The sequence below is a fragment of the Trichoderma breve genome, chromosome 5 (assembly GCF_028502605.1).
Source record: "Trichoderma breve strain T069 chromosome 5, whole genome shotgun sequence".
Lineage (NCBI taxonomy): Eukaryota > Fungi > Ascomycota > Sordariomycetes > Hypocreales > Hypocreaceae > Trichoderma > Trichoderma breve.
In genome coordinates this window covers 3831526-3855879 of record NC_079236.1, presented here as the reverse complement: position 1 = coordinate 3855879, position 24354 = coordinate 3831526, and the positions used below count along the sequence as shown (strand labels likewise).

The window sequence follows — 24354 nt, the reverse complement described above, 5'->3', positions numbered from 1 at the left end:
TGTTGACCGATGCCACATTGCCAGGTGGAGGCAAGAGAGTGGATAGCGGTAATAGTGGTGTTCTCATGTTTTGATAGTTAGCCCATAGATCGTTATCTTGGGTATGATATCAGATAATATCAACATGAATTATGGTAGCACAATTTTGACATTTTGGGCATGAATGAAACTGCTGTTAGTTGGGTGGTGAATTACACCGTCACGAACGTATACACACTTAATGGCTTTTAGGAGAGAAATCATTACAATATCAACATCGTGTATGATTGCTCGACAATCCTTTCCATGTACTATTGTAAAATATCCATAGACACAACTCGCTGGTTCCCGTTCCCTCAGCAAGACCAAGTCAACATGATTCCCAAATCCGTACCAGTTGTAGCGTATTCCCTTTTTAAACATCCCGTCAAATACATCAAATATATCCTTCCAAAAGAAACTAAACTAAAAATCGCTTTCATTTCGCCAAAACCCAGAAATTCAATCGTTTATAGCTACGCCAACCCTTTCATCTTCCAACGCTCCTCGCATCTAGCCAAACCATCCGGATATCGTCGAACGCCGGCATGATTACAATTATGCCAGTAAGCTCGTATAACATCACACTGTTTTACTGTACTCGCATTTATACCGGCCAGATATGCCGGGACAGCCATATGGATGTAAAACTGTGAAGATGATGGCGTTGCTGCAATGATCTGGCACGCCCGGTCTACCGCCAGAGTAATAGTGGCTGCCTTGGATATCGCCGCAGGTTCCTCGCTGACTCGGGTCAGCACGGCAATGACTCCCGCACAGCGATAAGCGTTAGCTGAACGATCCCAGTCGGTAGTGCCTTGGTTAAGCTTGAGGAGCTGCTCCATGGCGAGGATGGCGCTGTTGGCAGGATTAGAGGCTACTTCACCACTCGCCACTCTCGTGAAGAGCTGAAAGGTATCGGCTGGACAACCGACCGTTCGGAAGAAACTATCCGTCAGGAGGTCGCGATGCCAGCTCTCAAAGATGAGATCCGTCGTCCCCCGGATGATACTACCGGTAGTGTCAAACCAGACTAGACGAACCACCATCTCGCCCAGACCGGTGACACTCCGTGATAACGTATCCAGCTCAGCCCGGCTCTTGCAATGATAATCCAGCAGCGATTTGGCCCCGTAAAGATGGCGCTGCCAGTCGCCGAAGCCACTGTCGCAAACCTCAAAGAAGGCAAAAGCCGCGATACCGATAAATGCAAAGGGGTTGGTAGCCTTTAGCGTATCCTTGAGACTCATGAGGGCGTCCAGCCGGTATCGCGCCATGGCCTCAGACTCCCACAAGTCTCCGCGACCAGTCGAGGCTCGAGCCGGATGACCATCGATACGAGCCTGGACAAAGTCGCGCAGCCGCGAGATAAGGCGCAGGGCCTCGACGGACAGATAATGGTTGCTCCGCAGCGCATCGCCGTCCAGCGAGATGATTTGCTGACACAGCGACACCAGCGGCCGGATGAAGCTGTTCTGGTCGGCCTCGGACCAGTTGATGGGCTCGTCGCCGGGACTCGACACGGGCCGGTCAGGCGGCGACAGCGAGGAATCCGCCGGGCGATCCGGGGTGAGACCCGAGTCGCTGGATCGCGACAGCGTCGACTGCGATCTGGCCTGGCGAGGGCGCGTGATGATGGACGGGGACGTGGACGAGAACGTGGACGTGGACGAGGCATCCTTTGCCGACGAGCTGGCGCCGACCCAGATGACTCGCTGCGGATAGCCGCCACACGGCACGCCGGCAGCGATACACTGTTACACACACATTTGATGAGCATTGATGGATGTAATGCCAAGCAACAAGTAACAAGGGGCATAACAATAAGACAACAAGGGCTGGATGAGATGAGGGCATACCCACTTCTCCGCAAGAGGGTCTGTTGAGATCGCACTTGACGTCTCTTAGCTTGCAGCTGCGACAGTCCCGATCCCGGCGCATGCCACGCGGCTTTCCGACTGGCTTGTTGCGCTGCTGAAGAACCCCATCCTTGGTGTTGGAACTGGAAGCCATTCCCAGCTTGCTCGATTTGGTAGGTTGTCAAAACGGCAAATCGGGAAGGCAACCAAAGAGGAGGGCGAAGACAAACGACAACAAGGGCGTGGGGGAGGGGGGGTGGGCGGGTGTGGATTAACAAGGGAGGAGAAAGAGGAGAAGGGGAGAAAGAGAAGAAGAAGAATGGTGAAAAGGAGAAGAGATCAGGGGATGTCTAGCATCGCGATGCGCTGGTGTGGATGTGGATAGATTGTATGTATGTAGGCGAGCAAAGGATTTGGCCCGTCTGCGGGGGTTGCAAGGAACCGATCTCGTTATCGCAGCTCCATAGTGCGACTCTGGCTGGTTAATTGCTCGGCAGCCTACCGGAGAGAGGCAGCTTCTCCGCATGGCATGGCAGAGAGAGGATAAGTTTCGAAACTAACAGTCATCAGCAACGAGATACAGTTACTGTCGTATTGTCAGTTGCCGAAACGATGGAGCCTCGCCCCGAGCCTCGCCAGAGCTTGGCCCCCATCTATTTACCCCAGCTTTTTGTCTTCCCTTCCGAAAGAGGGGACGTTTCTTGTGTTTCCCCACGTCTGATTTCACCGGCCGGTGAATGACTGACGACGCCTCACCAGGGAGGCTTGAGACTAGAAGCTTCAGTACTAGTACAGTTGAGTTATCGAGTTTCCGTACGGAGTAGAATCATGACACTGCATGGCTCGGGCATGCGCTAAAGACTTCCATGCCAAACCGAAACAGGGATCTTAACTCGGCCAACTTTTCTTAGTTTAAGCACCATTGAAGCTCCAACAGCCAGCCATGCCGCTAAATGGGCGTATCTGAGTCTTGATCCAGTTCATCACCGCCCTCACGCGACAGGCCGAAAAGGCGCGAAGCTCGGACTACAACTTGTGCTAGCATCTGGGCATCGTACTAGACAAGATATTGGAGATAACGGGGGGGCGAACTAACAGGCGCCTCTTATCTCGCCACAGCGATAACTCACAGCGTTAGGTTCAATTCTTATTGCCGGCATTGACTCCGTTCACATGGACGTTTTTAGCCGACGACGGGCGCTGGAACAAGAAACGACGTTCCGACGGGGGTGTGGCCGATTACATTAACGGATGACTGATGAGGGAGCATCCAGCTCTTAAGATCCACCAAACACCCTCGCATTCTGTGTTCCTGTGATCGACCATCAGAGAGAGAGTATCAGCTGCAAGGTTCCATCACTCGCTGCTTTCGTCTGAAGAAAAAAATTCTTCACAGACTCTTTTGCCTTGCGCTGAGAGCGGAAACCGGAGGCGGCTCGACCCTCCACGGCAGTTCAAAATGGTGCACCAAAAAGTCCGCGAATACTTCCATACGGAGTATAAGCCCGGAGAGCGTACGCTGATACGCAAGATTGACTTTTTCATCTTGACGTTTTGCTGTCTCAGCTACTTCATCAACTATGTATGTGTAACGCTCTGCCTGCTTCATATGCACGTTGGCTAACTAGAGTCTCACCAGCTTGACCGCTCCAACCTTGCCAATGCTTACGTCTCAGGAATGAGAGAAGACTTGGGCTTTGTTGGAAACCAGCTCAATGTCATTAATACTTGCTTCACCGTTGGGTAAGTGACTGATCTTGTCCCTCTATAGTAGAGACGGAGGGAGTTGAAGAGAGACAAAAAGGCTAGCTGCTAACAAGATCGGACTCGTAGCTATGTTTTGGGTCAGGTCCCATCCAATCTTTCCCTCTACTATGTCAAGCCTCGCATCTGGTTCCCCTGCATGATGCTCTGCTGGGGCGGCCTCACCATGGTTACCGCCTCCGTCCACAACCCGCAAGGCATCATGGCCATTCGCTTTTTCCAAGGAATCTTTGAGGCTTCTACCTTTGTCGGTACGCATTATATCCTTGGTGCCTGGTATACAGAGCGCGAGTTGGGAAAGCGCAGCGGTATCTTTACCTCTTCTGGCCTTGCAGGCAGTATGATTGGTGGCTTTATCCAGACGGGCATTCACTCAAGTCTCAACGGCCGCGGCGGACTCGCAGGATGGCGCTGGCTCTTCATCATCGACGGCCTTCTTACCATTCCCGTCGCTGCGTATGGTTTCTTCTTCTTCCCGGATACACCTCGCAACACAACGGCCTTTTACCTTACCGATGATGAGAAGGCTCTGGCTGTCGCCCGCGTCCCTGTCGTTGAAGAGCATTCGCCCATTACTTTCCGCTTTCTTAAGAAGGTCCTTTTGTCCTGGTACTGGTGGGGTTTCGTCATGCTCTGGGTTATTGCTGGAGAGACGGAGTCGTTTTCTTCAAACTCACTTCTTGCGCTCTACCTCAAGAGCCACCCCACAACCAAGTACACAGTTTCTCAACTCAACAATTATCCTACCGGAGTGCCTGCTGTTGGCATTGTTTCGACCTTGTTCTGGGCTACACTAACAGACTTCTTAAATGGAAAGCGATATTTAGTTGGGTATTGGATCGGTTTAACAGGAATTGCCACTTCCATCATGGTCTTGGTAGCATCACACCACCCAACCAGCTCGCATTCAACCTCGGTAACGATGGCTGCTTATTACTGGGCCGGATCTGTTTATGCTTGTCAAGCAACCTTCTTTGCCTGGTGTAACGACTCGATGAGATATGAAGAACACGTTTTCCGAGCTGTCGTTTTGGCTGGCATGAATCTCGGCAATAACGCAGTTAATGCATGGTGGAGCATCATCTTTTACGGGGCTTCTGAAGCTCCTTGGTTTACTGTAAGTGTTTGTGTGCTGCTATATCAAGAATGTGTTGCTAACTTCAACTCGCAGCGCGGCATGTGGGCCATGATTGCTTGCTGCATTGCTCTTGTAATCTGGACTATTCTCTTAGCCTACACGGACCGCCGTGATAGAAAGAATCGTGAGCTTGACGAAATTACTGGTAGAATGAGCATTACCATTGAAAGCAAGGAGAAGGAGTAGCGTGGCTGTTGGTGGTTTTCGTTATGTTGTGCATAGTCAATTTACATTATTTTTTAATCCGCGTAACTAATGATATATTCAATAAACGATGGAAGAAGCACATGATCGTTCTATTTGATCTTATTTACATTCATATGTGTCTTGATCTCACAATATGCCGGGGTCATGGAGTCATTTCAATGTGCCTAGATACTAGTACAATGAGTCAGTTACCTATCCCGTAATCACACACGGGTCTCATTCGTCCATGCAAAAATGACTTTACTTGAGTTTCCACTGTTGGTGTTGACTTGAAGAGTTTCTAATTGCGTCAGCGTATATTTCTTCAATGGCGAGGGATATCTTGTTGTGATCTCACAATCGCTGGTTGGAGTTGTGGGCCGTGTGACAAGATGACATCGCCATTACTGATCATCAAGGACAATGGTGACGGAGACGTGGAAACGGATACAATAGGACATGGTTCGACATATATATTGTTGTTTTATCTTCATCTCAATTCGCTTTTCGTAAATGAACAGGACAGGTAGCCGCTCTCCTTAAAAAGGCTTAGTAGCTTGGGTGCGGTAGACAGGATGTCTACTTAAGACCAATAAATAAGAATATCTGTTTGCCTATACTGTAAGGCATAATTCACATTATATCTTCTTTCTAAGAAACGTCTGGTACCTTCTATCCCACGGGATTCCCTTGAGTTCGAAACATGTTCATCAGTTCACGTTCAACTACATATACAACAAAAGGGGCGACCGTATTGGTGGTGGCTGGCAGTGGAAGATATCTTGCTAATAAAATAAATTCATGGGTTGACATCACCTTGAACACTTGACATGGTAAACGTATTCAGCACTTGGCGTAATGTTGGGTCCATGACTGTTGGTTCATCAGACGCATTCATAACAAAATGAGTTCAACCAGATGTCGGCAGCTCTTAATCCACAACACAAGTCATCACACCACTTCTCACGAATGCTCGCCGAGTCTCAGTCTCGAAGTTAAAAAACTTTGTTCTGTGTCTCCATTCATGAGCCTCGCTCCAAGAGCATGCCCTCAGTCGTAATGCACTTAGCTCTTTGACAACGCCCACGCCGAATACTTTGCAAAGCAATTGTAAACCATAATGTCCAAGTCTGCGAGCCAAGCAGTTACAATTCTATCAGTTGCGCAGTGACTAATGGCGAAAAGAAAACACAGCTTCATGAGAAGGCCCTCACAAGCTGAAGATGTAGGATCCCGTGAAGACTACCTACCGATACAGCCACAAACACATGGCGCAATTCACTTTTTCCTGACACTCCAGCTCACATAAGACTCGATGCTTCAGGTATCGCTCCTCATTTCTCGCCCCGTTCATTTTCTTTATTCATTATTTCCCCAACTATCTCTTTGTTCGAAATGTCACCAAATCCTCTATCCAGGCCGTCCAACCTGTAGTGATGACCGTCAAATCATTCTTTTCGGTTGCCAACGCGGCCTCGAGTTCCACAAGACCTGCCACTATGCCGACAAATGCTGAGAAAGAACCGATGCCGCCGCCGCCGTTGGCATTATCTCTCGAAGATCTTGACTTGAAACCAAACGATGCTAAGTTGCAGCAAGCGATTTCTTGCATCCGCATTTACCAAGCTCAGGCAATACGCCTTACCCGAGAACAGCAGGAGGAAATGTGTGATATTATCAAGAGTCATGACTACGTTAGAGCACGTACAGCAAAGACAGCTTCAGCCCATAAGCTGTACAAGCAGACGATGAACGCCTTGAAGAAAAAAGGCAAACGTGTCGAGAACTTATCATGGCCCATATACCTCATTTTGTCGGCCGTTTACAAGAAGCTACCCAAGAGGTATATAAAACTCGTTAGAAGGCTCTACGGAACGAGTTTAATTGGCGATTATTTCAACACTTACCGCACCCTCCTCGGAGGTTCCGACAGCGCCTCTTCTGTATCAGCAAATGCTCCCAATGTTTCGCAAAATCCTTTTACTTTCTCTTCCTCGACAAAGCCTTTCGCTTTGTCCAAGGATGCTCCCACTGGCTCGACGCCTTTTGCTGTTCCCACTGGCTCGACGCTGTCTTCTTCGTCCAAGAACGCTCCTCCAGCCTCGACGAATCTTTCTTCTTCGTCCACGAACGCCTTTTCTAGTTCGACTAACTCATTCAACAATAGCGATCCGGTAGTAGCTGCCACGCAAAAAACCATCGCCGAGGCAAAAGCATGTATGGCCCGAAAGACTATGGAAGGCCAGAGGATATCTGGGCCCGCCCCTCGAGACGATGAACAGGACTTGACTGGTGAGGAAGATTCTGACTCCTCCTCTTCAGAGGTTGAAGTCCTTTGGCACAAGAAGCGCCAAGCGTCCCCAGTTAACCGCGAAGACGATCCATCTTTTGCGGCTAAGCGACCACGCCCGTCCTCTAGTGGCAAACCGTTCGACATTACAACGGTATCAAGTGGCATGAAGTAATCCCAACTGGGACAGAGCCATCAATCTGCTCCTCTCACTATGGATGTTCTTCTAGTCTCGCTATCTTCTTCTAGTATCTGCTACTACCGCTACTTTCTTCTACTATCTGCTACTTCTTTCAGTATCCGCTACTATTGCTACTTTCTTCTACTATCTACTACTTCTTCTGTCCGGCCTCCAAGATCATCTTTGTAGCTGCTTCAATCTTCTCTGCGGCGGCGTACATCTTCGCTATGACCTTCTTCTTCTCTACGACGTTCTTCTTCGCCTTCACAACTCTCCCTCCCATGCCTTCCTGGCTTTCCTGCAGCAAAGAGCGGGCGATGTCTTTGGTCGCCGGCGAGCCGTTACCCAAGATGCTTCCAGCCACCCTGGAGAAAAACAAGTCGTCGCCCGACTCGCGGCGTTCTTCCCTGCTAAGGAGAGTTGGCGATGGTGGAATGGCGTAATGTACACCTGCGATGAAGGCGCGCATCTCATCGCGTTGCACTGGCGTCAATCTTGTGAATTGCATGTGGTATGCCTTGATACATTCGATTCCGTCCGCCCACGCAGAGTGACCTTCGGTTATTTGGGTGCGCTCGCCTGACTTTTCTTTCTTCACCAGATCGGTATAGGTGAGGAAAAGTTCCTTTACTGGAGTTGCCCTTTTCTTTTCCTTTCGAGGCCATCGCGCGCTTAATCAGCCGTAACCTTTTGCTCTGTGCATTCTTTAACCTAGGCGGCTATTTTCTCTTTAATAATAACTCAAACGGTAGCAGATACTAGGGAAAAAAGTAATAGATACTAGAAAAAAGTAACAGATACTAGAAAAAATAGCAGATACTAGCAGAAAGTAGCGAGACTAGAAGGAAATATCAGATACTAGAAGAAAGTAGTAAGACTAGAAGAATATAGTAATAGTAGTAGATATTTAAGGATTTGAACTGCTTACCTATGTACCTCTCGACGAATAAGAATCTGGGATATCCGAACATGGCAAAAGCTAACCGAGTGAGAAAAGAATGGAGATACCAAAGTGTAAGAAAACCGTTGAAGCGCAAAGGAAGGACGGTTGTGCCAACCTAAGAAAAGGCAACGGGAGCCAACGATCCCATCATTAAAGGGTTACCCGAACCTAGACAATGCGCGCCGAACTACAAGGGACAGTGCCTCTGCCAATATGAAATAGGCGCATCAAGTTTAACAAAAGAGAGGAAAGATGCACAAGTGGCCAAGTCCTCTGTGTTCTTGCATAGCAGAGAGTCTAAGTACTTCCACAGCTACGATAGAGCAATGTTCGATATTTGCAGTCTATATTAAACAAACTGCTGCAATATATTCTCTCCGCCGCCCCAGACTTTACAACATGCATTTGCCGATTAAATGATAACAATCTTGAGTACATAACCTCTCACTAAGCTCCGCCCAACTCAACTGTCGCCGCTATGGAAACAACGCCCAACTATAGAAATACAAACCCCCGTTTCTTACCAGTCTCCCGGTAGAACTTTACTCCACCTTCCTTGGGATCATGTAAACATTCACCGGACCCTTCTCCCACAGAGAATAGGTCTTGCTTCGATCATCCCAGCCTTCAGTTCCTTCAGCCAACTTGATATCGTACTGCATTATCACACGAGCCAAGATGAGGCGCATCTCGGAGTATGCGAGGCTATTTTGGAATGTTAGTCAATGACCTTGAATTACTAGAGTGAACGCGCCTATCATGACTTACTTCTTGCCAATACAGTTACGGGGACCTGTAGAGAATGGCTGAAAGCATTCTCGCCTGTCGTTTGCGAATTTCGGATCGCCAAGCCACCGCTCAGGAATAAAGTCGTCAGGTTGCGTCCAGTAATTCGGGTTGTGGAACAAAGGCCACTGCCAAACCTCAACAATGGTCTAAATTAATGAGTCAGAGGTTTTGATTCCTATTGTATGAAAGTGAAGAATATAACTTACATCTTCAGGAACATATTCCCCAGCAATCATGGCGCCTCCCTCAGCAGTGAGTCGTGGCAGGCCACTGACGACAGGTGGATACATGCGCATAACTTCGTCAAGGACGGCCAGCATGTATGTGAGATGCTGCACGCTGGTAATGGTAATATCTTCCGCACTGTTAAAGGTTGTCCGCACTTCTTGGGCCAATTTTGCTTGGACTTCTGGAAAGAGACCTAGGTAATAAGCGGCGGCAGACAAGGCTGTGGCTGTGGTCTCAGAGCCCGCAATGATAAGAATGGATGCATTGGACGTAAGCTCCTCAAAGGTAAGGGACTAGAGACTTCAATTAATATTCCTTCTCTCATGTATGACCTGTTCAACTTACTTCTCCATTGCGCTTTGCTGTCATTGATGTCATGAAATCGGGGCGGTTGGAGCCAGTCTCGAGACGCTTCTTTACCTTCATGGCGGAGAGACGTTGATTCTCGGCATATTTATTCGACACGCCCTTCGGCATGGTATATGGCAAGATGAATTTCAACAGGCGTTTAGGGACTATTTTGAGATGTTTGAGGGCACCGATGTAGACCAAATTCTTGACACTGTTAAAGATGAGCTGAACCCAAGGATCATATGTGGAGCTTTGGAGACAGCCAAATGATTCACCAAAGGCCAAATCGCCGATTATGTCGAATGTCGCATAGTTGAACCAGCGAACCATGTCAATCGGTTGAGTTCCGTTTGCGCCATTCTTCTCAAGAGACTTCATAAGTTCCTCAACGTAGTCACGGATGATAGGCTCCTGATCCAGCATGGCCTGATGAGAAAAGCCGTTTGCCAAGCTCCTTCGAAAGCGAGTGTGATCAGCACGGTTGGCACCAATGATGTTGGTTACATGTAACTCTTGACGAATAGGATCCTTTCGGTGCTCCGGCTGTCCAGCCTTGCGGTGACCACGAATGTCATTCATAGCATCAGGGTGGCTGAAAGACAGGAAGTCGGGAGCAATGCGGACGATGGGACCATACTTGAGATGAAGATCCAAAACATCGCGGTGGCCCTCACCACTGATAAGGAGGCGGGAGTAAGGAAAGCGAGAAATGGCCGACAGCTTGGGGCCGGGAAACTTGCTCAAGGGGTGAAAGTAGAGATTGTAGATGCAAAGCCAGACAAAGTAACCAAAGCTCTATATGATAGCACCGACATGTCAACATAGCAAAAGTCTCATCACAGAGTTCAACTTACAAACACTATAACGGCGAGTGGAAGAGCCAAGCTGAGCTTGACTGGGGTGACGATTTTTGCAGCGTCGTTGCTGATGAAAATGCCCATCGCGAAAAGCTTTCGAATTTACTCGTCTTCACCAAATGTGTTTCTAATGATCGAAAGATGCTATGAGAAGAGGGGAAGAGAGATTGTAATATCAGCTGGTCCATATAGTGGCAAACACCACTTTATATATAGCGGAGTTGACTGTTGCATTTGCAACATCGCGTACGGCAATGTTCCCCCGAGTACTCCCCTACAGCATACACGCAATCAACCACCCACGCAATACTACTACAAAGTATTTCTGTTACCCCCTTCGTCTGTCTCGGGTGCTCCATTTTGCGATCGACTGCGGAAAATCTGCTGTGAGATCGGAGATGCGGCCGCGACTCCATCTCACGGGAGATGTTAACAACCCGCAGTACGTCCTGCAGTAGCCGCCACAGTATTGGCGACGAGGAGGGTTCAAAGGGGGGCGCCGGGACCATATCCGTGGAAACTCCTCGGAGCAAAGCCACACGCATTGCTGTAGGGAGGGAATATATACCACCACCCCTGCACTTGAGCAGCTTTAATGTAACCTCCCGTGGTCTGCGTCTGGCCACTCCGCAGTGGGGCGGAGACACAAATAGCTTGCTTTTATTTCTTTTACGTGTATCGAAAGAACATACTTGTACGAGACTCTGCATCCGCCTCGCACGAGACAATGTCGTGTCGAGATGTGCGGCTGCGGAAATAAAGCTGGCGGTGCCCCATGATAGCAACACCAGGTCCGCTTCGCCCCGTAATATGCGGAAATACCTGGTGATGGATGGACATGTACTCAGCGCCTTTTCAGATGCGGCCGAAACGGCGATATGGCCGTCGGAGAGAGTTCCATCCGTTGCATTCTACCGCATGAAGTATTATTGCATGGGGTAAATACCTGCATAGATGACGCAACTGGAGACACTCTCTCTTTTACTTTGCTAATCGAAGGCATGATAATACTTGGTGGGCAGTGTTCATCAGGAAGCATGTGACAGCAAGTCCGCAGACACTCTATGTGTGATTCTAAAACAATTTGGTTATAGCGATGCAACCTGCACAGTAGACGCAAAACCATTGAAGAGATTGACTAAAGAGGGAATTTGACGGATAATTAATGCACGAGCGATAATATAGAGATCAAGAGATAACTGGGCGAGTCAGCATTACTTGCTCACGTTGTCAGTTGTGACTCAATAACAATACATATATATCGCCCATACTTTACAAGTTTGCTGATTCAAGTCCAGGCGGCCAATCCTAGGAAATGACTTGACAACACTAATAACAAAGCGACCAATGACAGCTCATAATAACCGAGCAATGCAGTATTCGCTCGAATGTCCATGCAGGCCCCGGGGTCAATACCTAGTCCAAAGTGGAGGCTGGGTTGTCAAAATCGGGGCGGGAGTTTCCACCCCCGGTTGTTTTAAAAGTTCCATGGAAAGATAACCCTTTTGCACTACACCGTACAAACGAAGCGATCTTCAGGGTTATAGGGGCATGAAGAGTATTTAGGAGCCCGATTTGTTACCTTGAGGGTTTGTGTGGAACCAAAGTTGCTGTCGCACCTTCGTCTTAGTGCACATTTGCAATCTCGTCGATCCCCCTGCCAACGAGCTTCTAGGCCAGACATACTTGCTGATGCGTGATTCGGGGTAAATTGACAAGAATGAAGACTATCCAGTCTTTCTATGAGATGTGTATCTACTTAAATCTATGAGTATATATCCAAGACCAGTGCTTCCCTGTACAATCACAAAAGAGGCGTGTAAACAGAACAGATATCTCTTTCTGAGAGTGCAATTGTCTTCAAAGTTGTTCGATAAATAGGCTAGCGAGCCAGCAGTGTCTATGAGCGTACTAAAACAGATCAAATGCTCTCAAGTCATTGGTCTGTGAGGCTAACAGTTCTCAAAGCACTGCCCTAGCGCAGGTCTGACGCTGTAGAATTTGAGTATGGTGCTTGGAAAGCTCATGCAGTAACTGCCTATTTAGCTCAGAGTCATGGATGCTGTTTGTTTTGGTTCGCTTCTTTTCCACATGGGTTGGCCTCGACACTATGACACGTAGCTAATGCAACTCGTGTTCTTACCCTTGGTAGTCGTATGTGCCTAAGCAACCCTATAGTCGGATTCGGTTACTCCCATGCGATGTTTACGTGTAATAGATTCTCTGTCATGCATATTGAAAAATTGACTGAATTGTCGACAACACTGACTATACCCAACTTATTACTGAGCTTTGCTGGGCTGACGCCAGCAAAAGACAAAAGGAAAGAAAACGCTGGAATTTGTTGGTTGGGTATCTCGTTACAAGACGAGCGTATCTAGGTCTACAAAGAGCGGATCATCCGTTACGCGTATAATATAAGACAAACAGGACCACCAGAAAACTATAGACCCGTAGATCTGTAGATTTTCGCCTTCAGATTTACTCATCGAGTATTAACGACTAAAAAAAATCACGTAACGCGCTTCCCATCAGTAGGTATGTCGCATGTAACCGCCATCTCTTCCCCTCTCTCGCAGGCCGCCATAGACTTTGTTGCTGATATTAGCTTGGGAGTCACCAAACAAATAGATGTTGCAGACTCGTCCAGGAAGCTATTTTCTCTACAACGAGCTCGATAATGAGCATTTACCTCCATATTTCAATGTACATAGAGCATCACTACAGTGAACCGGCATGAGAACATCGCAAGACTAGAAATATATAAATCCCTGAGTATTAAAACTAAGGCCTGATGTATGCCAAATTGATAAAACCGGGAGGCAATGCTTAATATATGGGCAGTTAGGCAAATTTCCCAACGACAAACTAGATTATCAAGAGCGACTGGATATATATCACTGATTCAGTTATGGTTCAAGCTTTCCGATTATCTGCATTATAAACAAAATTTAGCATTAAAGATCTGGAATATATTTGAAAATATGTACAGATATATTCCCAGAGCATCGGGACGCCTGACAAGAGATGGCCGACACATAATATTACTGAGAATATCCTGGGTTGCCTCACAGCCAGAGGGCATGAAGAATTTCGGGTCAAATTGCTAGGATGTCTAGATTCTACGCATATTCTTTGTGAAACATTACAAGCTGGATGTCTGGCAGTCGCTGCACTGATTTGAAGTTCGACATGTATGTCGCACACCTGGGCAAAACGGACGGATAGCTGACAACGAGCGCGGCATCACTCTCGACGGCTGTCCCCATCGCCCGGCAACGAAATGCCCAATACTCGAATGCCAATTGGCTCTTTCGTCTGATCTTTTGTTTTGTGTTCATAAGAAAAAATTCGTTTTTCTTTTCCCCCCAAACGCGAAGTTTTCTTTCACCCACATCACATCACACTTTGACGTTGAACCCCTCCGACATCACCTTTCAAAGTTGAACTTTACACTCTGACGTTGAACCCCTCCGATATCACTTTCCAAAGGTGAACACTACGCTCTGACGTTGATGTCTTCGGACATCACCTTTCAAAGTTAAACTCCTCCCACCGATACCTAAGCAGACCATCCCGACAAGGTCAGACGGCGCGTTACAGCGAAGATGAACGTCTTCTTAGCGATGATGAACGACGCCGTAGCGGAGATGAACTATGCCATAGCGAAGATGAACGAAGTCTTAGCGAAGATGTATGATGAAATCGCAAAGTTTGATGCCGCCTCAGAGAATAAAGCGGCTGCAGAGATCATGTTGGAGGCCGCGGAGAAGAACTTGGAGGAGGCCGTAGAGAAGAACTTGGAGGTCGTAGCTATGGTGATGGCCTCTGCAGAGAGATTCAAAGCCCGTGTCGAGCAAATCACAGCGACTGAGGCGGCTGGAAGTGAGTCGTCTGAAGACGAGCAAAATCTTTGACGAGGATGTTGGGGGAGAAGGGGTTTCTTTGGTTTAGTATGGGGTATATTGGGCTCCAATGACGCTATGTTTCTGTCAGGCTGCAGCCTTAGACAGAGGTAGAATGATAATCTACAGTTTGCGCGAATCCCACGTTGCCCGTATTCAGGGATATCTGCAAACTCCCTTAGACTTAATCGCTTCTCGCCCCAAGAACGATATGCAACCAACTACCGGACATAATGATACTATGGCAGGTGAGAGAGATCCGACGTAGAACGATGGGATCAGATGCATTCCAAACTCGAGTCTGTGGCAATAAGAGGACATGCGCAATGCGGTTCGAAACAACGCGTAAGACAAGGCTGCCGAAGCCCGCGATCGAGAGAGAGCCAGAAAGCCACCCAAGACCCAGTCGTGTCCAGTCCAGCCCGTATCCCTCTGAAGAATCGGACGAGATTATGCGATTTTCAAGAATGAGAAAGTCACTCATCCGATCTGATGAATGCCACCAAAGATTTCCGCATCGCCGCCGATCCTCATGCGTCAATCGAGTGTACATGTAGCTACATATACGTGTGCACTGTCTGCAGGTAAGGTAGATAAACGCAATTCACTTTGCCGGAACTCACTCTCCAGATCATATCTGACGCGTTGCTCATAGATCAACCATTCATCTTCCACTATGTTTTTTCTTCCGAACTTTTCGTCTCCTCGGCTTTTTTCCCCCTTGTCCTACACAAATATTGCGCCACGGTCTCAGTGTCTATCATCAATTTGCAAGGAACTCTGAAACAACTCCGAACTTGCTCGTATCCTTCTTCGTTGTTCTCCGATGCCCTCGCCACGACTTTCCGTCTTCTTTCATATTCCTCGGTACTCATTTTCTGGTTCACCTTATGGCCACTCGTCGATTGTTATTTCATTTGGGCATGCGCAAAGACTGGCAGAATCTGACTCCCACAGGCCAACCTCCATTTGACCCTGGTGTTGAACTATATGTAGACAAAGAGGTTTTTGATGTGTCAGAAGAAGTACAGTTCAACATGTATACGATCGAGCCCCTAATTTTTATGGTCATTGTTCCCAAGGATCGCATCGGAAATCCGAGCTGTTTCGGAAAGCCAGAATTTTCTTTCACAATTATGCAATGTTAATTTTAAACTACATTAAATAAGTCTTTAAATATTAAGCTATTTGAAATAAGGACTAGTACCTGGCTCACGGCCAAGATAATCCTTTAATGTCTTTTCTTCAGGCTGCTTATCTCCTACACAAAAGACAGTATCTCGAAATCGCCTTGCAGCGTCTTTGTTGAGAGTGTTTGCCTTAAACTCACGGTTCCACATATTTAAAGCAAATACTCGACCACTGATTGACTGATTAGGTATGAAGCTCTCCTACAAGGAAAAGAAGATGCAAAGGCACTCACAGAACAAATGTATAATACCCAGCATCATATCCGCTGACAATCATGCGAAACACAGACTCTCTATGACTCCAATCCCAGCCATCGCCAATTGCCTCTCCGCCATGCATTGCCAAGATATCAGTCTGCAGTCTATTGAACATTTCAGCGTAGCAGGAGTGTGGACAAGTATATCAAAGTATGATAAGAAGAGATTATAATTCTCGCGACTGATAAACCTTTTTGGATCATGTGTGGCCAGCCCGGCGACGTCTTTGTCGCTCAGCTGCGCAGGTAGCTGTTCCTCCCTAGTCTTATTCTCCTGAAGCCACGCAGACTTGTAGTCTGGAGAAAGATAAGAGTAGTGGTAAGAGAGGTCTTTGATATGTCGGGCTTCCAAAAGAACTGTTCAAACATAAGACTTGGCGCCTCCACAAAATCCCTATCAATGTAGGATAATGTTGCGTATTTAACTTTAGTGCATAACGAATGATGAAGGTGTCCAAGCTCATGAAAGAGCTTTCGGACGTCCACTAAGCTTAGCAAAACTGGCTTTGAGTCCAACTTCGTGTAGTTCATTACCAGGGCACAAGAAGGATAGAACCGTCTGCCGTCTGGCTTAGTAAATCCCCATTGCGTCGCATAACTTCCGCCGTGTCCATATTTTCCCTCGCGAGGAAAGAGGTCGAAATAAGCATAACCAAGGAATTCGCCTGGTTTTCTAGTGTCCCAAACAGCGTACATCAAAACATCGTTATGCCAGACAAGGGGCTTTCCATCTCCTAGCACAGACTGCTGTTCAGGAGTAATGAGCTCAAACCGAGTATCAAATATGTGTCCGAGAAGCTCTGATAGTTTATCCAATGTGTGATATAGTTCGAAATATTCTGATATTGTCGACCGGATTTCTGATTCTTTTTGTAGTTGTATTCTTGCGTAAAAGCTTTCATCCCAGAGGAAAAGTTTCTGATCCTCTGCAGTCTCTCCTCTTGCAATAGCGTCTTTAATTTTTAAATCCAGTAACTCATCGGCGGCCTTGACAGCGTGTGGATGAATTCTATGTCTAATTTCATCTAGAATAGTAATGACTTTTTCGGGTGTTCGGGCCATCTTATCAGCTGTCTTGTAAGCTAAGTAGTTTGGGTACTCTAATAATCTAGCGACTTCGTCTCGGCAGAGAACCAGCTGGCGAAACAAAGGTATATTTTGTGGTAACCTATTTTTCATCGTGTAGTACACTTTTCTGCGAGTGTCTTCCGACTTCGCATGTGAGATGATCTTGAACGGATGTGGAACCTTGGTCTTCACCCAGACTTGGCCCTCATGGTCGCCTTCGCCTTGCTTGAGCTGAGCCAGAATCCTTTCGGGTATGCCTGCAAGCTCTTTAATGGAAAGCCAGATGCCAGAGTTATCTTCATGAAAGTTTGAGGTGCATTGTGTTACTAGCTCTTGAATCCTCTTCTGAGCTCGCTCGAAAGCTTTCTTTTTTCCCACGTCGGTAATTCCGCAGCGATTTTGCCTAAGCTTACGGTGTAATTTGTCGACGTAATAAATAGACTCATCGTCCAAGTCTTTCCGTTCTTGATGAATGCCATCCAATACTGCACTAACTAGGTGATATATGTCCACTCGAGAGTACAATTCCACATCAGCATCATTGAACATTGAGGTAGCAGAATTAGATGCATCTCGTAGCTCTTTGCATGGTGATGTAGAGCTGTAGAACCTGAGAATTCTCAATCTGGTATATTTCTGGTTTTCATCGGTAATAATAGGTATGATGGTGTTCTCGAACGTCGCATGGTTAGGTTGTACGTTTAGAGCGACCTCATCCCAGACAGTACGGGTATGGTCAATGAGAGCTTTGGCTTCTTCAATTAATGATAACGGTGTCGCATCAAAGGCCGGTGGTATCTGTGGAAGAGAACTAGACAAAATGTTGATGTTTCCCATCGTGGAAGTGAGCAAAAGGTATGCTTTAGCAACTGACAGCTTGTTCAACTATAAGTTGAGATCATTACCTTGCAATTGAAACGTCGAAACATCAGTGTATAATAAGAGAACCTACCAACAAGTTGTCAATCGCATGCCTGTCGACTCTTGCTCAAGTTGGCGATGAATGGGTTTATCCTATGTCAACACTTTCTCAGTGCCCGCATTTCGCTTTCCATCCTACGTGAGATGGGATCGGCACTCTTTGCCGGGCCTTATCTTTTCTGTTTCTGTGAAAGGCGATGCCCAGTGGACTAGTACTAAGGGAGCAGGTGACTCCTTCTATGGTGTTTTTGGGTTGACGCTTCACCGGCTCCTCCTCCAAGGAACAAAGAGCGCTATGTAAGTCGGAGTGTAGTGTGATTAAAAAGCATACACGAGTATCATGTGCTAGACTGTGACTGAGTGCACTTTTGCGCCGCTAATTTGCGTTTTTCTGCATGTTGGTTCGTCTTTCACAAATCGGCAAAATGTTGCCGGCCTAGTCTTTTGGCTGCTTCATCCTGCATATGCATAGGGAAACTCCCTGTATTATAGCGAGTTACAATTCTATAGTCATCACAGCCGCTACTACAGGTTTGTCTTATTCCACTCAAAGTACTTCCACATATTCTCTGAGGAATGAATATCTGAATAATGAATCATCTATTTGCCAGGTGAAGACTATCACTAGCTTTCTTCATATTTTCTTAGATAAAACCTGGAGAAAGAGATGTTTGCGAGGTATTTGACATTATGTTGTTAAAGTAACGCGATAATACACGGCAGCTTTTGCGCTGGATTTATTTAGCGCTCTGCATTTTTTGCTTTGCTGCCTCCAGTATATTTTATGGCTTCCAAGCTCTGCGTGCTCCTTCAGATGTAGCGTGTACAAACCTTTTCTTCCCCAATAGTACGTGTTATCAATATTCCATTTCAAATTTATCTCGACTCCGATTTTCTCATAATAACTAATATTGTGAACCCTACTATAGCACCTGCACTTGAGGCCGTGGAATATCAACGGGAAAATTTTCGTGATCACTACTCAGATCGTGAAACCTATAGAGGACCACCAACACCTGATCGCGAAGCAGCTTGGGAAGAATTCGCTCCGTGTTAGTACCTATCAATACTGCGTCAGATAATTCAGAGATCAGATCAAAGTAATGGATTGCTAATGTAACTTATTTTAGACGGAGTGAGTCAAGTTCCTTTGAATAGCCGCTCAAATTCTAGCGAACATGCTGTTCTTGGAGTAGTTTTACATTTAAATTGCGTGGTAAGTGCTTAGCACTCTTGTAGCAATATATAGCATATCAAGAATACTAAGAAACAAGATGCATAGAAGTTGATTCGTCAGTATGTCTACATGGTGCCAAACGAGACATATGTTGAAGTGCCTTTGAGGTCACAAGTCAACCAATGTATAGAAGCTCTTCGCAGAGAATTAGTCTGCAATTTTGATGCCACTCTGTACTTGATCGCCAACACCAACCATTCTTCAAAAGGAACTGTTCCTGTCACCGGAAATGATCATATCTGTCGGAATTACCCCAAGATACTTCATTGGGCTCAACAACGCTTTACGAGTAGCAATGAGTCACTCCGTCAATTTGCCATTTCCTTGTAAGGAGCAGAAAATAAAGTCCATGTTAATACATGCTTCTAAAGTTATTACCGGGAAACACCAAGTTAAATGACATGCTCATCCCTCTGTTTCTTTGTGAAATGGCACAGTAATGTGATCATCTGCCCATTTAACTAATCTCTCAAATTTTGGGCACACCTGTTTTTGCCTCTCAACATGAATCGTCCTGTCATCGCTTGTGTCTCTTGATACCGGGTAAATGGATAAATCTGCATTACACATTATTTTCACTCTGAGCATTTCCAAACAGTGCTCAACGTGGTCCATAATGTCCATATGAGGGTTATTGAAAGCATGAATATCGCTATAATCATACTCATTCCGATACGTAAACTGACGTACGAGGTTCTAAGCTCATTAGCAGTTTCTCAGTGGTGTCGATTGCAAACTGAATGATCCATACCAAGCAGTGAATGTAATGGAAGCCTTCAACATAAGCTTGAATACCTCCACCATCTGCCTCCGGCAGATGGTGCCAATCATGTTCTGTGCTGGATTTATGGAGTAGCGGAAGTTGTTCTTCTGGGAACCCGAATGATCCGACTAGAATAAAACGTCAGATGTAAGAGTGTAAATAGTAAGAAGTTGAAAGGGCTCACACTGCCAAAGACTGTCCCAGGCTTGTTCAAGAACTGATGTAGGATGCCCCATGTATATAAAATTTGAAGTCATTCCAATTCTCGGTCTGGCATCATATTCAAATGCTTCCAACATTGGCGCTATTTATACATGGCATCAAATTACGTTATTGTTGTTCCACTGACGTAGGGCCTATCATTGAAACTTACACCACTCATGTAAATGTTTCACACATCCTTCAAACGTAGGCTTTGACCTTAAACCGCCGATAATTAACATTGCAGATAAACCAAGCAGTCCATACATGGCTATCTTCAAGTAATCCGGTCGAATATTTTGCTTTGTATTCTCAGATGTACGGCCTGGATGATCTATAGGTGGCAGAAATGGAACATGCTGCTCTTCATCCATTCCAGTATTTTCCTCGGATATGCCTTTGTAAGCCATGGCCGTAAAATGAGTAGAAGCAAAGGAGTAGAAGCAAATTTGAATAATATCTGAATGTTCAAAAGTGTCCAATTTTTTTTTTGCCTCAACCTTTTCACAATGAAAATTGACGTATATAAAGGAGTTGTGGCCTGAGATAGCACCGGGCACCCTTAGACATTTATAATCTCTGCCTGTCTCCACTGTGCTAAAAATAGTCCTAGTTGCACGGAGCGCTTTCTCCATTCATATCTTTACAAGTACCTCTAGACGCGTAGACCATCACACTCCACATCACTAAATGTTTTACTCTTTCATCTTTTATAATCGTTGCTTTTCAGTCATGTCCATCTACACGATTCTTCCTACTATTTACAATTGCTACAGCCAAAGGGTCGCACTGCTTCCAGAACCTTTTCCCAGTCCCTGCACTGGTGTGTCGTCTTCCACCCATCTACCGCTCTTCGATGACCGTCAGGATCGACTCGTGCTTGTTCAATTGTCATGTCTGCTGCACACATAATTGACTGACGCAGATAGTCAAAGCAATGCTCAATATGATTATCCACAGGGTCGTTCAATATGACTTTGTTGAGCAATGCCGCATAATGTTTTCTGATCATTTTCTAGAACAATAAAGTATGAGTGGCGATAGAATGTTGAGCTTGCTATTAGTGTTACCTACTAGGCAATGTAGTTGATGAAAAGCTGACAACGGATACGACTGATAACCATTTGCTCTCTCAATTCCCGGTGGGAGATTATATCTCTTCGAGCCTAGTAGGAAAATTTCCCCATGATGATCTGCACCAACGAGGCTCTTCGTCAGCGTTCTCACTGGTCACTTGAATGCTACACACAGGGGATTACTCACTAACAAGTTCCCACGCGTGAGCTGACTCGGCGCTGGAGACGTTCCAATAGAGATAATTCGGCTGGAACGTCACGGGTGTGCTGTATTTCACTATCATTATTGAGCCGTTAGGTTAACTGAACCAACCATGTTCGGGTTTCGCAAAGTTGTTAACCGTTTGGGAGGATGAACTCATGTCGATTCTCTTCATGAAGTAGTAGTAGGAGCAATAGTGGTACTCCCGTTGCAAAGATAATAATCGAAACCCACGCAATACTCCCCCATCTGTAAGTAATTGCAGTATCAATAGTAGTCTTTTCGATGCTTTCTTCACAGTCCTGATCTTCTGTCAGGGCAAGATCTGCATTGGAAATGCTGATATATCCACGCGACATAATACTTTAACCGTTGATCTGCAACAATTTATTTTTTTTTCTAATCAGAATTTTGCAAAGAGTATTAAAAACGTAGTCGCCATCACTGGCCTAGGTGAGCAACGACTCTGAAGTTTATGGTGCTGATCCATATGCTGATGGATTGAGATCCTAACTTCGACTACGCAGTGTAACTCGGCACAAAAGTTCCGCAGTCATCTCATGCTAGTAACTTGGATATATCTAGATGACGCTAGTAAATCCTTCTCGTCGTCGTATGCATGTAAATGCCCGTTGGTTGGCCAAAGTACGTTTACACTAGTCAGGGTGCGACCAACAACAAGGTCACATTTGTCATGTATGGTCATATTCGTGTACGATCACAAACTTGCGGCATTTTCCCCAGCGGGGAAAAGAAACGAAGGTATGGAATTAAGGCTATGTGAAACCTGGAGATGATCTTTTTTAAACATACAAACTCTTGGAGAATTGGTGAAAGAGTGTTAAGACTTGAACTTACTTTGCCTCACCAACCATTCTACCACCTTACCTAGTCCGCAATCTCAGAGGAAGAAAATGGACGATGAAAAGGAATCATCGGAATTACTTTCTGAATCTGACCATTTTATTCCAAGGCCTTTATCGGATCCCAGACAACGAATTCTGCCGTGGATAGCAAGCACAGGAATACTTGCTTTTGTTTCGCTAAGCCTTATAGCTTACATATGGGTCACAAAGCCTACCGAGTTTCCAGAATGGAAGCAGTCCGATTTTCGTGAGTGTTCTCACTTAGATATACAGTCACACTGATATTGACGCAAGAGAACAAGCCGCTGCGAGAGAGTCGATTGAGTACCACCAGGTTCGGTTTCACGGAAATGCAGAGTACGACGAAAATGGCCAATTTTTTATCCCGAATCCTTCCCCAATCGACTACATAGGGCCACCAAGTCCCGCGGTCGACGACGCATGGCGTAATCTCACCGGAGGTGAGTATTTATCCATAATCTTCACGATCTGAGTCTTACTTTACGTCATAGAGAGAGACTTTATGATTACAAAAGACGAGGCGCGAGCGCTTTGGCCAGACGAATATGAGATTCATTGGCATCATAGAAAAGGAGGGTACACTGTGGGACTGGACGTCTTTCACACTCTACATTGTCTAGTAAGTGCTTGTTTACTACTAACCAAACTACCCCGTTCTTAGCCCCATGTCAATAACTCACTGTTTAACTCATACAGGATAATCTCCGAAAATATTACTATCCTGATTATTATCCAATCGACCCTGAACACAAGGAGGCGGCATTGAAACATAGAGGTATATCCACCCTTTGCATACATATCCGCACCATAGTGCAATGGGCTGATCTTAGTCGATATTACACTTGCAGGTCATTGCATCGATCAAATTCGTCAGTATATCATGTGTGCTGGGGATATGACTGCCTACGGGACTCGATATTACGCAAACCCAGGACGCAATTATGCCGACTCAGATGTTGTTCATACTTGCCGAAATTTTGACAAACTGAGAGAGTGGACAAGAAACCGATACCATGCCGGTGGCAATCTTCATCTGCCAGATGTTGATGTCTGGGAGCATTGGAGAGGGGAGACCCAGGTGTTTCAAGACTGAGGAGCCAGCAGTAATAATTTGTCTAACTACGGGGTTCAAGTCTGTAAACTCATAAGTTACATCTAAGCTTTAATCCAATATGTTCTTTGCACAGTGGTCCATTTTTGCATCTCTAGTCTCTTATGCACCCGTTTCTTTTCGCTAGTTTTAGAGAGTATATAATGAGAATGCTTTTGACATATAATGGCTTTCTATCTACTTTTTCGTCACTCAATATTCATTATACTGATGGCGTAGTAAAACATGACTTCTCTACCCAAGTAGTGAAACGTTCACATGCATCTTCCACGACCCTCTTGAATATGTCAGAGAGCCAGATTAAGACAACTCCAGTTACAAGCATACCAAGCCCAAATCCAAGTTGGTAGTGAAATATTGAATCAGTTCCGGTAAATTTCCAGAAGAACGGAACAGTGAAGTATCCAAAGACATGTAGCATTGGCTCATGTATGAGATACATAGAGAAAGATATTTTACCAAAGTATTGGGCCGTAGCAGAGCTTAAAGGGACTTGAAGGTATCTTTGTCGAGATAGTGCCCATATAATGTTAAAAGCAGAAATATCATGCCAGTATCGATAATTGGGTGTAATGGTGCATAGAAACCGATAGCCAGAGACACAGTCCGTTCCCTTGTTGTGTCGGGGAAATGAGCCGATGTATAGGCCCAACAGTAGCAATAGAAAATCCAGTATGTCTCCAACGTAACCTAGAGATTGGTGATTCTTGGTGTTTTTGGATTGGGGAAGTGTGTCTGCTGAACGAAAAAGACTAAGTTGGGATAAAACCATCCCAGCTAAGAAGGGTGCGATGTCCCAGCGGCCCTGCATAAGGGCATAGGCCATTTGGCTGCAAAGTATACATAATCGGACATTCGGCTTCACGCGTGCGAGCATGAGGCACAAAAGAAATACAACCAATGACCCCTTGTACGATATTGGGATTGTCCAG

At 46.0% G+C, this 24354-nt stretch overlaps 8 protein-coding genes across 8 annotated transcripts; 4 read left to right on the top strand and 4 right to left on the bottom strand.

Moving 5' to 3' along the window:
• Positions 1–494: 494 nt before the first annotated feature.
• T069G_08799 (fungal zn(2)-Cys(6) binuclear cluster domain-containing protein) lies at positions 495–2031 on the bottom strand (the record flags this gene model as incomplete). The annotated part of the gene is made up of 2 exons (XM_056176009.1): positions 495–1772; positions 1882–2031. 2 exons carry the CDS (start codon positions 2029–2031, stop codon positions 495–497), a joined length of 1428 nt encoding a protein of 475 aa, XP_056026958.1.
• A 1305-nt stretch (positions 2032–3336) lies between these two features.
• Positions 3337–4965, top strand: T069G_08798 (major facilitator superfamily domain-containing protein; the record flags this gene model as incomplete). The annotated part of the gene is made up of 4 exons (XM_056176008.1): positions 3337–3459; positions 3517–3620; positions 3711–4758; positions 4813–4965. The coding sequence occupies 4 exons, from the start codon at positions 3337–3339 to the stop codon at positions 4963–4965; spliced, it is 1428 nt and encodes a 475-aa protein (XP_056026957.1).
• A 1499-nt stretch (positions 4966–6464) lies between these two features.
• Positions 6465–7430, top strand: T069G_08797 (uncharacterized protein; the record flags this gene model as incomplete). The annotated part of the gene is made up of 1 exon (XM_056176007.1): positions 6465–7430. One exon carries the CDS (start codon positions 6465–6467, stop codon positions 7428–7430), a length of 966 nt encoding a protein of 321 aa, XP_056026956.1.
• A 157-nt stretch (positions 7431–7587) lies between these two features.
• Positions 7588–7944, bottom strand: T069G_08796 (uncharacterized protein; the record flags this gene model as incomplete). The annotated part of the gene is made up of 1 exon (XM_056176006.1): positions 7588–7944. One exon carries the CDS (start codon positions 7942–7944, stop codon positions 7588–7590), a length of 357 nt encoding a protein of 118 aa, XP_056026955.1.
• A 977-nt stretch (positions 7945–8921) lies between these two features.
• Positions 8922–10688, bottom strand: T069G_08795 (cytochrome p450 domain-containing protein; the record flags this gene model as incomplete). Its single annotated transcript, XM_056176005.1, has 5 exons — positions 8922–9084; positions 9148–9314; positions 9375–9689; positions 9742–10542; positions 10602–10688. The coding sequence occupies 5 exons, from the start codon at positions 10686–10688 to the stop codon at positions 8922–8924; spliced, it is 1533 nt and encodes a 510-aa protein (XP_056026954.1).
• Positions 10689–14212: 3524 nt separating this feature from the next.
• On the top strand, positions 14213–14521 carry T069G_08794 (uncharacterized protein; the record flags this gene model as incomplete). The annotated part of the gene is made up of 1 exon (XM_056176004.1): positions 14213–14521. The coding sequence occupies one exon, from the start codon at positions 14213–14215 to the stop codon at positions 14519–14521; it is 309 nt and encodes a 102-aa protein (XP_056026953.1).
• A 1669-nt stretch (positions 14522–16190) lies between these two features.
• Positions 16191–17861, bottom strand: T069G_08793 (peptidase family m3 domain-containing protein; the record flags this gene model as incomplete). The annotated part of the gene is made up of 1 exon (XM_056176003.1): positions 16191–17861. The coding sequence occupies one exon, from the start codon at positions 17859–17861 to the stop codon at positions 16191–16193; it is 1671 nt and encodes a 556-aa protein (XP_056026952.1).
• A 4477-nt stretch (positions 17862–22338) lies between these two features.
• T069G_08792 (uncharacterized protein) lies at positions 22339–23404 on the top strand (the record flags this gene model as incomplete). The annotated part of the gene is made up of 5 exons (XM_056176002.1): positions 22339–22491; positions 22556–22751; positions 22803–22930; positions 23008–23086; positions 23160–23404. 5 exons carry the CDS (start codon positions 22339–22341, stop codon positions 23402–23404), a joined length of 801 nt encoding a protein of 266 aa, XP_056026951.1.
• Positions 23405–24354: the final 950 nt, after the last annotated feature.